The 18298-nt window shown below is 46.7% G+C and overlaps 1 protein-coding gene across 1 annotated transcript in view; it reads left to right on the top strand.

The window, feature by feature from the left end:
• The window catches only part of COL27A1 (collagen type XXVII alpha 1 chain), a 347486-nt gene that overhangs the window by 190694 nt on the left and 138494 nt on the right, over positions 1-18298 (top strand). Inside the window, exons 20-22 of the mRNA XM_075324295.1 lie at positions 6673-6726; positions 7017-7070; positions 14064-14108. Coding sequence (XP_075180410.1) covers positions 6673-6726; positions 7017-7070; positions 14064-14108 — 153 coding nt within the window. The remainder of the gene's footprint in view (positions 1-6672; positions 6727-7016; positions 7071-14063; positions 14109-18298) is intronic.

The following is an 18298-nucleotide window of genomic DNA, read 5'->3' as shown; positions in this document are numbered from 1 at the left end:
GCGTAGGGACTCCAAGGCCCACTTGATCGCCAGGCACTCCTTCTCCACTACGCTATAATTCCGCTCGGGAGGGGTGAGCTTCCTACTTAAGAAGGTGACTGGGTGTTCCTCCCCCTGAACCACCTGAGACAACACTGCCCCCAGGCCGACCTCTGAGGCGTCAGTCTGTACTATGAACTCCTTTCGGAAATCAGGGTGTACGAGAACGGGCTGTCCGCACAGGACCCCCTTCAGGGCCCGGAAGGAGTCCTCGGCCTGCGGAGTCCAGCGTACCATGACGGACTTCTTGCCTTTGAGAAGGTCCGTCAAGGGGGCTGATAGTCCCGCAAAATCCTTTACAAACCTCCTGTAGTACCCCACGATACCCAGGAAGGCCCTAACCTGCTTCGTGGTCAGGGGTCTAGGCCACTTCTGGATCGCCTCAACCTTGTTAATTTGGGGCTTAATCACTCCTTGGCCTATCACGTAGCCCAAGTAGCGGGCTTCCGTGAGTCCCAACGCACATTTCTTGGGATTGGCTGTCAATCCGGCTGTTCGAAGCGCGTCTACCACCGCTTGTACCTGTTCCAAGTGGGTCTGCCAATCGGAGCTGTAAATAATGATGTCATCAAGGTACGCTGATGCATACGCCTGGTGGGGTTCCAGCACCAAGTCCATCAACCTCTGGAACGTGGCCGGAGCGCCATTTAACCCAAAAGGCAAGACAACATAGTGGAAGAGACCCTCCGGCGTAACAAAAGCGGTTTTCTCCTTGGCGGACTCCGTCAGTGGCACCTGCCAGTACCCCTTGGTCAGGTCGAGCGTGGTAAAATATCGCGCCTGTCCCAGCCTATCAATCAGCTCATCCACCCGGGGCATGGGGTAGAGATCGAACTTGGATATTTCGTTCAATCTCCGGAAGTCATTGCAGAACCTTAAGGAGCCATCGGGTTTTGGTATTAGGACAATGGGACTAGCCCATTCACTCCGGGATTTTTCGATGACCCCCAGGCGTAGCATTGTCTTCACTTCTTCTGATATGGCTTGTCTTCGAGCCTCCGGCACGCGGTATGACTTCAGGCGTACCTTCAGGTGGGGCTCGGTGACAATGTCATGTCGTATCAGACTGGTCCTACCCGGCAACTCGGAGAAGACATCGGGGTTCTGCTGAACCAGCCGTCTGGCCTCTCGCCTCTGTTGCTTGGTGAGGGCTTCTCCGATCCTTACTTCCGGTTCGTCCTCTCCGGAGGTCGCTGAAGCCGGGAGTGAACGACCCGAAGAGGAGGGAGATGGGGGAAACTCAACCATCAGGCTTTCCCGTTCCTGCCACGGTTTTAATAGGTTGACATGGTATATTTGTTCAGGTTTCCGCCTACCGGGCTGCAATACTTTATAGTTGACCACCCCGACTTTTTCCTTTATCTCGTAGGGGCCTTGCCACTGAGCCAGGAATTTACTCTCCGCCGTGGGGATTAATACCAACACCCGATCCCCGGGTTTAAAGGTCCGCACGGTGGCTTGTCTATTATAGCGGCCGCTTTGCGCGGCCTGAGCCTCCTGTAAATGCTCCTTCACAATTGGCATGACCGCGCTTATGCGGTTCTGCATTCCTAAAATGTGTTCAATCACACTTTTATGGGGGGTGGGCTCTTGCTCCCATGTTTCCTTTGCCAGGTCCAACAATCCCCGGGGATGTCGCCCGTATAACAATTCAAAAGGCGAAAACCCCGTGGATGCCTGTGGCACCTCTCGGATGGCAAACATCAAATAGGGAAGCATCATATCCCAGTCCTTCCCGTCTTTGGAGATCACCCTTTTTAGCATGGTTTTCAGGGTTTTATTGAATCGTTCTACTAACCCATCCGTCTGAGGATGATACACAGACGTACGCAACTGCTTGATCTGGAGTAGCCGGCATAGTTCTTTGGTCACTTTAGACATGAATGGGGTCCCCTGATCCGTAAGGATCTCCTTGGGCAACCCCACCCGGCAGAACACAGAAAACAACTCCCGAGCTATAAGCTTCGCCGCAGTATGTCTGAGAGGTATCGCCTCTGGATACCGGGTGGCATAGTCAACGATCACTAGGATGTGTTGGTGCCCTCGAGCAGACTTTACGAGGGGCCCCACCAGATCCATCCCTATCCGTTCAAAAGGGACTTCTATAATGGGTAACGGCACCAACGGACTGCGAAAGTGGACCAGTGGTGCGGTAAGCTGACACTCCGGGCAGGTTTCGCAGAACCGTTTTACCTCCCCAAAGACCCCGGGCCAATAGAACCTTTGCAATATTCGCTCCTGCGTTTTCTTGACCCCTAGGTGGCCACTCATCAGATGTTTATGAGCCAAGTCGAGGACCCGCCGGCGATACGGCTGGGGCACCACCAATTGCTCCACCCCCACGCCCCGTATTTCATCTACCCGGTAGAGTAAATCCTGTTTAAGAGCGAAATGGGGGTACCTTACCTGGGCACCGGGCAGCTGGGCCACCCCGTCAATTACTAACACCCTATTCCGGGCATGTATTAACGTAGGGTCCTGGAGTTGGGCTGTCCCAAACGCATCCGGGGATGCCTCCAAGTCCGGGATGGGCTCGACCGTCTCAGCCTCTCCTGCCAATACCTCTAGGGGCGACCTATCGGGTTCACATTCTGTCCCTATCATGGGGACCCCTACGGCAGGTGTCCCGGATTCAGGATTGTAGGGCTCAGGCCCCGGACTGACCAATATCGGAGGGGACCTAGGGGTTCCCTTCCATAAAGTCCAAAAATAGGGCAGATCCCGTCCTAGGATCACGTCATAAGGAAGAGTGTTAAGCAGTCCCACCTCATGTTGCACCTGACCGCAAGGTGCTGTGATGGTGACAATCCCCGTGGGATAGTCTCGGCGGTCCCCATGTATGCAAACCACCCCCACGGTACGTCCTGTGGCCTTTACTTTAGCCCTCAAGGTGGATCGCACAAGGGTCACTAAGCTTCCGGAATCCAACAATCCTGTAACCGGACATCCATTCACCTGTATTTGGCACAAGTGGGGCTCAGTCTCTGGGGGAACCAGGTCAGCGGTACACACCACCTGAGCATACATTGAACCCCGCCGGGTAACCCCACAATCCATGGGCTCCGTGGTCAGGGGACACTGGGCTTCCATATGTCCCACCCGCTGGCACCGCCAACATCTAATAGGGAAGGAAACCCCCTTCACAAGTTGTCGTTTAGGGTACATGGCCTTCCGGACCTCAGGAACGGCGGGCGCGGCCTCAGCCAGGATGGTAGCGGACTCCTGTACCGGTGTCGGCGGTGGGTCCTTGGCCCTAGGCTTGGAGGGGCCGGACCGACGGGCGGTACGCAAAGTCTCAGTGTCCCGTATCAAGTCCTGCGTAGCCACATGCCGCTCTACCAGGGACACTAATTGGTCCAGGGTACTCGGGTCACCCTGTCCTACCCACCGTTGAACGGTGACGGGTAAAGTGCGCACAAAACGATCCACTACTACCCTTTCCACCATTTGCGCCGGGCTCAGAGTGTCAGGCTGCAACCACTTTTTTACAAGATGTAATAAGTCATAGGCCTGGGAGCGTACGGGTTTGGCTTCCTCATAGAACCACTGATTTACCCGCTGAGCCCGTACATAGGTATTCACCCCCAACCGAGCCAGTATTTCGGCTTTCAGGGTCACATAGTCAATGGCGTCCTCGGTACCGAGGTCCAGGTACGCTTTTTGGGGTTCCCCCGTCAGATAGGGCGACAATACCTCAGCCCACTGGGGGGTCGGCAGCTTTTCCCGCTCGGCCACCCGCTCAAACACTGCCAGGAACGCTTCCACATCATCCCCCGGGGTCATCTTTTGCAACGCTTGTCTCACCGCTTTCCGGACGCTGCCGTCGTCACCCGGTCCCGGGGTTGTTGCTGCCGGTCCGGCACGGATTGACTTGGCCAGGAGAACCATCTGTTCTTGGTGCCTTTTTTCCTGCAATTTCAAGGATTGCTGGTGCTGTTGCTGCTGTTGCTCCAACGTCCGGAGCAGGTGGGTATTCACCTGTTGTTGCTGTGCATTAGCCTCTTGTTGTTGTGCATTAGCCTGCTGCTGCTGTGCATTAGCCTGAGCCAAATGCCTTAGTATGTCCTCCATGGCGTCGCTGGGTTTGGGCCGTAGTATAGCTGCTTGAATCCAGGACATGTGCTACCGGATCACCAGAAAAGGAAGTACACCTCACCGGGCTGGCATGCCCGCCGATTCTCCACCATATGTGAGGTAGCGCGGTCGGCTGCGCAGCAGAAGACACGGGATCCAGGCATATAGGTTCACAGCACACGGTGTTTAATGTCCAAACAAAAATCCACAGCAATATACATGTCTCTCCAGCAGAGACTCAGGGAGTTGTGATCACTCCCTCACACCCAGCACACCTGCCCCTCGTTCCTGTTTCCATTTAACCCTTCCTTCAGCCTGTAGGGAAACAGCATTAACCCTAGAGTGGATTTACTTTCTATCATGGAGTGAGCACAACCGGGGCGAGACATACCGGCCGTCATAGATAACCCCGGTCACAGTCTCACAATATATATATATATATATATATATATATATATATATATATATATTATATATAATGTGTTTGTAATATGTATAATAAATATATGTATATATAATAAATATAAATATATATATATATATATATATATAGGTATATATATATATATATATATATATATATATATATATATATATATATATATATATATATATATATATATATATATATATATACCGTGTGTATATATATATATATATATATATGACCAAAAGTTTGGACAGACCTTCCCATTCAAAGGGTTTTCTTTATTTTCATGACTCTGACAATTGTAGATTCACATTGAAGGCATCAAAACTATGAATTATCACATGTGGAATGAAACACTTAAAGTGTGAAACAACTGAAAATATGTCTTATATTCTAGGTTCTTCAAAGTAGCCACCTTTTGCTTTGATTACTGCTTTGCACACTCTTGGCATTCTCTTGATGAGCTTCAAGAGGTAGTCACCGGAAATGGTTTTCCAACAGTCTTGAAGGAGTTCCTAGAGATGCTTAGCACTTGTTGGCCCTTTTGCCTTCACTCTGCGGTCCAGTTCACCCCAAACCATCTCGATTGGGTTCAGGTCTGGTGACTGTGGAGGCCAGGTCATCTGGCGTAGCACCCCATCACTCTCCTTCTTAGTCAAATAGCCCTTACACAGCCTGGAGGTGTGTTTGGTGTCATTGTCCTGTTGAAAATAAATGATGGTCCAACTAAACGCAAACCGGATGGAATAGCACGCCGCTGCAAGATGCTGTGGTAGCCATGCTGGTTCAGTATGCCTTCAATTTTGTATAAATCCCCAACAGTGTCACCAGTAAAGCCCCCCCACACAATCACACCTCCTCCTCCATGCTTCATGGTGGGAACCAGCCATGTAGAGTCCATCCGTTCACCTTTTCTACAAAGACACGGTGGTTGGATCCAAAGATCTCAAATTTGGACTCATCAGACCAAAGCACAGATCTCCACTGGTCTAATGTCCATTCCTCGTGGTCTTTAGCCCAAACAAGTCTCTTCTGCTTGTTGCCTGTCCTTAGCAGTGGTTTCCTAGCAGCTATTTTACCATGAAGGCTGCTGCACAAAGTCTCCTCTTAACAGTTGTTCTAGAGATGCGTCTGCTGCTAGAACTCTGTGTGGCATGGACCTGGTCTCTATCTGAGCTGCTGTTAACCTGCGATTTCTGAGGCTGGTGACTCGGATAAACTTATCCTCTGCAACAGAGGTGACTCTTGGTCTTCCTTTCCTGGGGCGGTCGTCATGTGAACCAGTTTCTTTGTAGCGTTTGATGGTTTTTGCCACTGCACTTGGGGACACTTTCAAAGTTTTCCCAATTTTTCGGGCTGGCTGACCTTCATTTCTTAAAGTAATGATGGCCACTCATTTTTCTTTACTTAGCTGCTTTTTTCTTGACATAATACAAATTCTAACAGTCTATTCAGTAGGACTATCAGCTGTGTATCCACCAGACTTCTGCTCAACACAACTGATGGTCCCAACCCCATTTATAAGGCAAGAAATCCCACTTATTAAACCTGACAGGGCACATCTGTGAAGTGAAGACCATTTCCGGTGACTACTTCTTGAAGCTCATCAAGAGAATGCCAAGAGTGTGCAAAGCAGTAATCAAAGCAAAAGGCGGCTACTTTGCAGAACCTAGAATATAAGACAGATTTTCAGTTGTTTCACACTTTTTTGTTAAGTATTTCATTCCACATGTGATAATTGATAGTTTTGATTCAATGTGAATCTACAATTTTCAGAGTCATGGAAATAAAGAAAACTCTTTGAACGAGAAGGTGTGTCCAAACTTTTGGTCTGTACTGTGTGTATATGTATATATGTGTATATGGAAAGCATCAATAACTTCAATATATTTCTTTGCGGACCCCATGTATGCTGAATTGTCAGTAATGTATTTCACCACGTATACTTTTCTGTCAGAGAGGTTTATTGGTGTATTCGGCCATCACTCCATATTTCATGCCGGATTGGCTATTTCGGGGCAGACACAAGCCCTTTTTACTGTGCTGTTGTGTTTGGAGTGCACCATTGGATAAACAGGCCTCACCCCCTCCCATGCACCCATCACACAGGCGGCTTGTTTTTATTGCAGGGCTTTCCAGGGGACATTGGACCTCCAGGACAAAATGGACCGGAAGGATTAAAGGTGAGATGTCCTCCTATAAGCTCAGACCTTGTCCCAAGCTTCTATCGACTGGTTAAAAAAAGCAAAGCGGGAAAGTGAGATTCCTGGAGATTGTATTGGCAGAGGCCAGTTCTCCACTGTTTGTATTGAGGCTTCTCCAAAACTCTCTCTTCCGTGAAATTGTTGTTGGATGCGGTCCCGTGGCAGAATTGCCCTGGCCTCGATCCCTTCTCTCTCTTCCCCATCTGAAGGGATCCTAAGGGATTTGCATGTAGTTTTATGAGACCCTCATTCTTTTTGTTGGTTTACAGGGAAAGCCAGGAGCCAGAGGTTTCCCGGGGCCCAGAGGACAGCCTGGGCTGGAGGTGAGTCATTTCTAAGTAGATATGTTGGTAATGGCACCTGTACATTGCAGATAATCTAAACCAAAAACACAAAACATAACCTGTGTATATACCGTAGTGTCTGTACACTGCAGATACTGTCTGTATATGGTGCCTGTACACTGCAGATACTGTCTGTATATGGCGCCTGTACACTGCAGATACTGTCTGTATATGGCACCTGTACACTGCAGATACTGTCTGTATATTGCGCCTGTACACTACAGATACTGTCTGTATTTGGCGCCTGTACACTGCAGATACTGTCTGTATTTGGCGCCTGTACACTGCAGATACTGTCTGTATATTGCGCCTGTACACTGCAGATACTGTCTGTATATTGTGCCTGTACACTACAGATACTGTCTGTATATGGCGCCTGTACACTGCAGATACTGTCTGTATATGGTGCCTGTACACTGCAGATACTGTCTGTATATGGCGCCTGTACACTGCAGATACTGTCTGTATATGGCGCCTGTATACTGCAGATACTGTCTGTATATTGCGCCTGTACACTGCAGATACTGTCTGTATATTGCGCCTGTACACTGCAGATACTGTCTGTATATGGTGCCTGTACACTGCAGATACTGTCTGTATATGGCGCCTGTACACTGCAGATACTGTCTGTATATGGCGCCTGTATACTGCAGATACTGTCTGTATATTGCGCCTGTACACTGCAGATACGGTCTGTATATGGCGCCTGTACACTGCAGATACAGTCTGTATATGGTGCCTGTACACTGCAGATACTGTCTGTATATGGTGCCTGTACACTGCAGATACTGTCTGTATATGGTGCCTGTACACTGCAGATACTGTCTGTATATGGTGCCTGTACACTGCAGATACTGTCTGTATATGGTGCCTGTACACTGCAGATACTGTCTGTATATGGCGCCTGTACACTGCAGATACTGTCTGTATATGGCGCCTGTACACTGCAGATACTGTCTGTATATGGTGCCTGTACACTGCAGATACTGTCTGTATATGGTGCCTGTACACTGCAGATACTGTCTGTATATGGTGCCTGTACACTGCAGATACTGTCTGTATATGGTGCCTGTACACTGCAGATACTGTCTGTATATGGCGCCTGTACACTGCAGATACTGTCTGTATATGGTGCCTGTACACTGCAGATACTGTCTGTATATGGCGCCTGTATACTGCAGATACTGTCTGTATATTGCGCCTGTACACTGCAGATACTGTCTGTATATGGTGCCTGTACACTGCAGATACAGTCTGTATATGGTGCCTGTACACTGCAGATACTGTCTGTATATGGTGCCTGTACACTGCAGATACTGTCTGTATATGGTGCCTGTATACTGCAGATACTTTCTGTATATTGCGCCTGTACACTGCAGATACTGTCTGTATATGGTGCCTGTACACTGCAGATACTGTCTGTATATGGCGCCTGTACACTGCAGATACTGTCTGTATATGGCGCCTGTATACTGCAGATACTGTCTGTATATTGCGCCTGTACACTGCAGATACTGTCTGTATATGGTGCCTGTACACTGCAGATACTGTCTGTATATGGTGCCTGTACACTGCAGATACTGTCTGTATGTGGTGCCTGTACACTGCAGATACTGTCTGTATATGGTGCCTGTACACTGCAGATACTGTCTGTATATGGCACCTGTACACTGTAGATACTGTCTGTATATGGCACCTGTACACTGCAGATACTGTCTGTATATGGCGCCTGTATACTGCAGATACTGTCTGTATATGGCGCCTGTACACTGCAGATACTGTCTGTATATGGTGCCTGTACACTGCAGATACTGTCTGTATATGGTGCCTGTACACTGCAGATACTGTCTGTATATGGCACCTGTACACTGTAGATACTGTCTGTATATGGCACCTGTACACTGCAGATACTGTCTGTATATGGCACCTGTACACTGTAGATACTGTCTGTATATGGCACCTGTACACTGCAGATACTGTCTGTATATGGCGCCTGTATACTGCAGATACTGTCTGTATATGGTGCCTGTACACTGCAGATACTGTCTGTATATTGCGCCTGTACACTACAGATACTGTCTGTATATTGCGCCTGTACACTGCAGATACTGTCTGTATATTGCGCCTGTACACTACAGATACTGTCTGTATATTGCGCCTGTACACTGCAGATACTGTCTGTATATTGCGCCTGTACACTGCAGATACTGTCTGTATATTGCGCCTGCACATTGCAGATACTGTCTGTTTTTGGCGCCTGTACACTGCAGATACTGTCTGTATATTGCGCCAGTACACTGCAGATACTGTCTGTATATGGCGCCTGTACACTGCAGATACTGTCTGTATATAGTGCCTGTACACTGCAGATACTGTCTGTATATTGCCTGTATACTGCAGATACTGTCTGTATATTGCGCCTGTACACTACAGATACTGTCTGTATATTGCGCCTGTACACTGCAGATACTGTCTGTATGTGGCGCCTGTACACTGCAGATACTGTCTGTATATTGCGCCTGTACACTGCAGATACTGTCTGTATATTGCGCCTGTACACTGCAGATACTGTCTGTATTTGGCGCCTGTACACTGCAGATACTGTCTGTATTTGGCGCCTGTACACTGCAGATACTGTCTGTATATTGCGCCTGTACACTACAGATACTGTCTGTATATTGCGCCTGTACACTACAGATACTGTCTGTATATGGCGCCTGTACACTGCAGATACTGTCTGTATATGGCGCCTGTACACTGCAGATACTGTCTGTATATGGTGCCTGTACACTGCAGATACTGTCTGTATATAGTGCCTGTACACTACAGATACTGTCTGTATATTGCGCCTGTACACTACAGATACTGTCTGTATATGGCGCCTGCACACTGCAGATACTGTCTGTATATGGCGCCTGTACACTGCAGATACTGTCTGTATATGGTGCCTGTACACTGCAGATACTGTCTGTATATGGCGCCTGTACACTGCAGATACTGTCTGTATATTGCGCCTGTACACTGCAGATACTGTCTGTATATTGCGCCTGTACACTGCAGATACTGTCTGTATATGGTGCCTGTACACTGCAGATACTGTCTGTATATTGCGCCTGTACACTGCAGATACTGTCTGTATATTGCGCCTGTACACTGCAGATACTGTCTGTATGTGGCGCCTGTACACTGCAGATACTGTCTGTATATTGCGCCTGTACACTGCAGATGCTGTCTGTATATGGCACCTGTACACTGCAGATACTGTCTGTATATTGCGCCTGTACACTGCAGATACTGTCTGTATATTGCGCCTGTACACTGCAGATACTGTCTGTATGTGGCGCCTGTACACTGCAGATACTGTCTGTATATTGCGCCTGTACACTGCAGATACTGTCTGTATATGGTGCCTGTACACTGCAGATACTGTCTGTATATTGCGCCTGTACACTGCAGATACTGTCTGTATATGGCGCCTGTACACTGCAGATGCTGTCTGTATATGGCACCTGTACACTGCAGATACTGTCTGTATATGGCGCCTGTACACTGCAGATACTGTCTGTATATGGCACCTGTACACTGCAGATACTGTCTGTATATTGCGCCTGTACACTGCAGATACTGTCTGTATGTGGCGCCTGTACACTGCAGATACTGCCTGTATATTGCGCCTGTACACTGCAGATGGTCTCTATATGTTGTTTTACACTGGGCTAGAAGTAAGTTATTTCTAACTACGGATGCTCAGTAGACCAGATCAAGGGGGTCCATATCTCAGATGGTTGGTTATGTGGATTTTGGAAGTGCACAGCGGCTGCTTCAATGTCTACACTAGTTTTGGTGTTATGGGGGTCTGCATAATGGTAACTAATCCAAGAACGGAGCAGAGTGCAGCCACCGCTCCACTCATACTTTATAGGACTGCTGGAGATGGCTCTGATTTTTTTATAGCAGTCCCATAGAAAATGAATGGAGCAGTGATGCGCATGCGCCGCCACAGCTTACTTCTGAGAGGGCATTTCAGAGCCTTGCTCTCTTGAGTCAGGCCTCCACCGATCTGCAAGGTATTTGGAGAGTTGTTGGGAATAACCCTTTAAGGCTATGTGCGCACTAGAAATGTGAAGTTTCTCAAGAAAATTTCTTGAGAAACTTCTGCCAGTGAAAGATTTCCGGACCTGCGGAAAAAATCCGCACCAAATCCGCATGCGGTTTTGCCGCGGATTTGCCGCGGATTTACCGCGGGTTTACCGCAGGTTTGTCCCTGCAATAAATAATAAAGATAATCGATAGACAGATAATGGATAGAGGGAAAGATGGATAGATGAATAGATAGATAGATAGAGGGATAGATAGATATATGAATAGATAGATAGATAGATAGAGGGATAGATAGATAGATAGATAGGGATAGATAGATAGATAGATAGATAGATAGATAGATAGATAGATAGATAGATAGATAGATAGATAGATAGATAGATAGATAGATGAATAGATAGATAGAGGGATAGATAGATATATGAATATATGAATAGATAGATAGATAGATAGATAGATAGAGGGATAGATAGATAGATGAATAGATAGATAGAGGGATAGATAGATAGATGAATAGATAGATAGATAGATAGATAGAGGGATAGATGGATAGATAGAGGGATAGATGGATAGAGGGATAGATAGATAGATAGATAGATAGATAGATAGAGGGATAGATAGAGGGATAGATGGATAGAGGGATAGATAGATAGATAGATGGATAGATAGATAGATGAGAAAAACCTATATAATGTTCCACCTCCCTGCATTTTCTAAGCTGGCACCCTTTAGTGACTTTCATGTGGCACTAAAGGGTGCTTAGCCTTGTATTTAGCCATAAAATAAATAAATAATTAAAAAAAAACGACGTGAGGTCCCCCCATTTTTTGTAGCCAGCTAGGGTAAAGCAGACGGCTGCAGCCTGCAGACCACCGCTGGCAGCTTCACCTTGGCTGATAATCCAAAACAGTGGGCACCCCACACTGTTATTTTAAATTATATAAATAATTTAAAACAAAAAACGTGCGGTCCCCCCCATATTGGATCACCAGCCAAGGTAAAGCGGACAGCTGGGGTCTGGTATTCTCATACTAGGGAGGTCCACTGTTATTGGACACTCCCCAGCCTAAAAATAGCAGGCCGCAGCCGCCCCAGAAGTGGCGCATCCATTAGAGGTGCCAATCCTGGCGCTTTGCCCCAGCTCATCCCGCGCCCTGGTGCGTTGGCAAACGGGGTAATATATGGGGTTGATGCCAGATGTGTAATGTCACCTGGCATCAAGCTCTGGGGTTGGTGAGGTCAGGCGTCTATCAGATACCCGACATCACCAACCCAGTCAGTAATAATTAAAAAATAGACAACAAAAAAAGTTTTATTTGAAAAAACACTCCCCACATAGCCTCTTTAACCAATTTATTGAAAAGAACAATCAATCCACGTCCGGCGTAATCCAATAAGGAAGGGGGGTCCCACGGCGATCCATACCATAGTCGCTGTCCCAGTCAATGAAGAACAGAATGTTCCCCATTGGCTGGGAGAGCTGTGCAGTGACCTGAGCTAACATCAATAGGTCAGCTCAGGTCACTGCAGGGGATGACGAGCGCTGCCATCAGGAGCATAGATGAGATCATTACCTTCTGTGATCATCTCCTGTACTGCTGACGTCAGCGCTGTCACTGACTTCTATGCCCGCCGCGTTGTCAGAAGTATCGCGAGAGCCCGTGACGTCACCGCTAGTGACAGTCTCGGGCCGCTCGCGAGACGGGCATAGACAGCAGTGACAGCGCTGACGTCAGGAGGCAGGAGATCGTCACAGCAGGTAATGATCTCACCTCCTGACAGCAGCGATCGTCATCCCCGCGGCTCCCAGCACTGCAGGATGTCAGTGTCTGCCTGCGCTGCAGCGTGACAAGCTGCTGACACTGCGGGCAGACACTGACACCCTGCAGTGCAGGCAGCCGCGAGGCTGGAGCAGGACACAGACTGCACGGGCACCTGGAGGTCGCACGGAAGTGCTTCTGTGCGGCGTCCAGGGAGTGCGACGTCTGTGTTTACTCTGCTCCGCTTCCTCTTCCTGGCATAATGACATCGCTTCCTGCAAAACCGCAGGCAGCGATGAGCATTCCCGCAGGTAATTCGCGGCTATTCCGGTGGTATACCGCACATCATTGCTACCTGCGGAATACCCCCGGAATACCGCAGGTACCTGCGGAAATTAATGGACATGCACATTTTCTCAAGAAAGTTTCTCGAGAAAATTTTCTCAAGAAATTTTCTTGAGAAAAATCCGCACAGTGCGCACAGCTATTTTTTTTCTCATTGAATTTCATGGGAAATGTCTGCACAAAGATTGCAGACATTTCTCAAGAAATTTCCGGGGCAAATCCGCGGGTAAATCCGCAGGTAAAAAGCTCTAGTGCTCACATAGCCTAAGGGTTTATACAACTCTCCATTTTAAAATCGCATATATGCACCTGCGCCATACCAGCACAAGTCCACTGATTAGGTGCAAGGTCCGGTGCTTGCGCAGAAGTTATGCCAATGGTGTGTTTTTATTTTACAAAGGGGGTACCTTGGTTAAAAAGGAGTTATCCGAGTAGTGGACAACCTCTTTAATCCTAGACAACCCCTTTAACTAGTCTCACACTGCAGGGAACGCTCCGTTGTCCGTCTGAATGGCTGCTTCTTGCATTTCTGGCATTGCTTTAGCGTATAAATATACATCTGGGTGGAAGTGATGGGGGAGAAGGTTATAATTTTTCACATTTTATTTCAAGGACATTCCAAAATGCGCCTTCTCTTTCTTGAGAGCTGAGAATAAATTCACTTTGTGCCCTGACGTACATGTTATAATAACACGCTGTCATATATAACCTGTGCCGGGAGGTGTTATCATTCCTTCTAACCTGTCATTTTGTTTCCTTTTTTTAGGGCGACGAGGGACCAATTGGCCCACCAGGTGCTCCCGGTCTGGAGGTACACATTTTAAGATATTTCATTCTAATTTCGCTCTAATTAAGGTGTTTAGTATTCATAGACATCTGCAGGAAATGAAGCATTTTCCTGCCCAATGTTTTCCCAACCTAATATAACACGGCCGCGCCACCTACAAGAGATGACACCGGCCAGGATGAAATCAGAGGGTCATTATTTATAGGGCAGAAATAGAAGCCTCTTTATGTCCGGAGGATTGCTGTCATGTCACATTGGAGGGTGCTGTGTACATAGTTGTCCCACGACGGTCCCCACCTGCTGTCACCAGAAGGCTGCCGGGTGTCTGTCACCATTGGCGTACTCATAGTTCATCTTTGATTGCTAACTTGATGTGCTAATTAATTTACACTTAATATAGACCCACTTTTACTAAATTGACCATTTGAGAATTTAATACAATAACTTTGTGTGTTATCCTCGATTAGTTAAGATCGTGGCATTATAGGGGGCTACCCCATGAAGAACCCCCCAAGATGTAATTTACGTGGACAATCTGAGTTTACTTGCTTACAGCGCATGCGTGGTAAACTTATAGAAGACTACCCCATGGAGAACCCTCATGACATCATTTATATGGACAATCTGAGTTTACTTGCTTACAGCGCATGCATGGTAAATTTATTGGGGGCTACTCTATGGAGAATCCCCATGACTTCATTTACATGGACAATATGAGTTTACTTGCTTACAGCGCATACGTGGTAAATTTATAGGGGGCTACCCCATGGAGAACCCCCATGACATAATTTACATGGACAATCTGAGTTTACTTGCTTACAGCGCATGCGTGGTAAATTTTGTAGGGGGCTACTCTATGTAGAACCCTCATGACTTCATTTACATGGACAGTATGAGTTACTTGCTTACAGCGCATGCGTGGTAAATTTATAGGGGGCTACTCTACGGAGAACCCTCATGACTTCATTTACATGGACAGTATGAGTTACTTGATTACAGCGCATGCGTGGTAAATTTATATGGGGCTACTCTATGGAGAACCCCCATGACTTAATTTACATGGACAGTATGAGTTACTTGCTTACAGCGCATGTGTGGTAAATTTATAGGGGGCTACTCTATGGAGAACCCCCATGACTTAATTTACATGGACAGTATGAGTTACTTGCTTACAGCGCAAGCGTGGTAAATTTATATGGGGCTGCTCCATGAAGAACCCCCATGACATAATTTACATCAGTGTTTCTCAACTCCAGTCCTCAAGACCCATCAACAGATCCTGTTTATTCAGTATTAGACAGAGAATAATTCAATCACCTGTGCAACATTTAGGAAACCCTGAAAACCTGAATGAGGAAAACCTGAAAACATGATTTGTTGGCAAGTCCTGAGGATTGGAGTTGAGAAACACTGATTTACATGGAAAATATGAGTTTACTTGCATACAGCGCATGCGGGGTAAATTTATAGGGGGTTACTCCATGAAGAACCCCCATGACATCATTTACATGGACAATCTGAATTTACTTGCTTATAGTGCATGCGTGGTAAATTTATAGGGGACTAGCCCAAAGAGAGCCCCAATGATGTCATTTACATGGACACTATGAGTTTACTTGCTTACAGCGCATGCGTGGTAAATTTATAGGGGGCTACTCTATGGAGAACCCCCATGACTTCATTAACATGGACAGTATGAGTTACTTGCTTACAGTGCATGCGTGGTAAATGTATAGGGGGCTACTCTATGGAGAACCCCCATGACATAATTTACATGGACAGTATGAATTACTTACAGCGCATGCATGGTAAACTTATAGAAGACTACCCCATGGAGAACCCTCATGACATAATTTACATGGACAGTATTAGTTACTTGCTTACAGCGCATGCGTGGTAAATTTATAGGGGGCTACTCTTTGTAGAACCCTCATGACTTAATTTACATGGACAGTATGAGTTTCTTGCTTACAGCGCATGCGTGGTAAATTTATAGGTGACTACCCCATGGAGAACCCTCATGACATAATTTACATGGACAATCTGTATTTACTTGCTTACAGCGCATGCGTGGTAAATTTATAGAGGGCTACTCTATGGAGAACCCCCATGACATCATTTACATGGACAATCTGTATTTACTTGCTTACAGCGCATGCGTGGTAAATTTATAGGGGGCTACTCTATGGAGAACCCCCATGACAACATTTACATGGACAATCTTAGTTTACTTGATTACAGCAAATGCATGGTAAATTTATAGGGGGCTACACCATGGAAAGCCCCCATGACTTAATTTACATGGACAATATAAGTTACTTGCTTACAGCGCATGCGTGGTAAAACAGTGTACATGTGCTATGTGAGAGAGAGAGGAATTCATGTTTACATATAAGCCCCTCCACACACTGGTATTAAGTGAGAAAAATATATTTGTAAAATCTGGATTACACCCTTTAAAGGGGTATTTCTGTCCCAGCGGTTTACAACATATTCACAAGATTGCTTCACTCTTTTTCACGAAAAACTCCAAAAGAAAGAGATGGGTGAAAGTGAGGTAACGACTCCGCCAAAGCAAATGCTGTGAATGTTCACTTGCATCAGCAATAGTGTGTCATGGGACCGCTGTTAAGCATTAGTGGTTTATTAAAATGTAGCTAGAGTTTCTCGGTCGTGTCTCTGGGGGACGCAGGAATCATGGCAGCAGACTAACCCATGGTTCCTGTGTCCCCCAATGAAGACTGAGAGAAAGAGAATTTATGGTGAGTACCTTTTTTTTTCCCTTTATTTGGGGACACAGCAACCATTGGTTTGTCTGCCGACTTGGTTCCTGTATTACCCAATGAAGACATATAGAAAGCAGTTACTGTGAGTACCAAAATTCTTCATTTTTATTTTCCTTTATTGGGATAGTCTGCTGCTATGGTTCCTGTCTTACCCAATGAAGACAGAGAGAAAGAGATTTTACTATGAGTACGAAACATCTTCATTTTTATTTTCCCTTTATTGGGGGACACAGGAACAATGGGTTAGTCTTCAGCCTTGGTTTTTGTGTCTCCCAATGAAGACCGGTAGAAAGCAATTACTGTGAGTACCAAAAATCTTCATTTTTATTTTCCATTATTGGGGGACATAGTAACCATGGGTTAGTTTGCTGCTAGGATTTCTGTCTTATCCAATGAAGACAGAGGAAAAGAGATTTTACTATGAGTACCAAAAATCTTCATTTTTATTTCCCCTTATTGGGGGGACACAAGAACCATGGGTTAGTCTTCAGCCTTGGTTCCTGTGTCCCCCAATGAAGACAGATAGAAAGCAATTACTGTGAGTACCAAAATTCTTCATTTTTATTTTCCTTTATTGGGGGACATAGTAACCATGAGTTAGTCTGCTGCCTTGGCTCCTGTGTTCCCCAATGAAGACAATGCAATTACCGTGAGTACCAAAATCTTCATTTTTATTCCACTTTAGTGGGGGACATTGGAACCATAAATCAGTCTGCTGCCTTCGTTCCTGTCTTACCCAATAAAGACTATGAGAGAGATTTTACTGAGTATCAAAAATCTTCATTTTTATTTCCTTTTATTGGGGGACACAGGAACCATGGGTTAGTCTGCTGCCATGGTTCCTGTGTTACCCAATGAAGACTGAGAGAAAGCGATTTTATGGTGAGTACCAAAAATCTTCACTTTTAAATCACTTTATTGGGGGACACAGGAACCATGGGTAAAGGGGGCTTTACACGCTGCGAGATCGCTACAGCGATCTCGTTGGGGTCATGGATTTTGTGACGCACATCCAGCCGCTGTAGCGATGCCGTTGCGTGTGACACCTATGAGCGATTTTGCATCGTTGCAAAAACGTGCCAAATCGCTCATCGGTGACATGGGGGTCCATTCTCAAATATCGTTACTGCAGCAGTAACGAAGTTGTTCCTCGTTCCTGCGGCAGCACACATCGCTCCGTGTGACACTGCAGGAACGAGGAAGCTCTCCTTACCTGCCTCCCGGCCTCAATGCGGAAGGAGGGAGGTGGGCGGGATGTTCGTCCCGCTCATCTCTGCCCCTCAGCTTCTATTGGGCGGCGGTTCACTGACGCTGCTGTGACGTCGCTGTGACGCTGAACGAACCGCCCCCTTAGAAAGGAGGCGGTTCGCCGGTGACAGCGACGTCGCAGGAAAGGTAAGTCCGTGTGACTGGTCCGAGCGATGTTGT

The sequence above is a fragment of the Anomaloglossus baeobatrachus genome, chromosome 9 (assembly GCF_048569485.1).
Source record: "Anomaloglossus baeobatrachus isolate aAnoBae1 chromosome 9, aAnoBae1.hap1, whole genome shotgun sequence".
Lineage (NCBI taxonomy): Eukaryota > Metazoa > Chordata > Amphibia > Anura > Aromobatidae > Anomaloglossus > Anomaloglossus baeobatrachus.
This window is presented reverse-complemented; position numbering and strand designations above follow the sequence as displayed.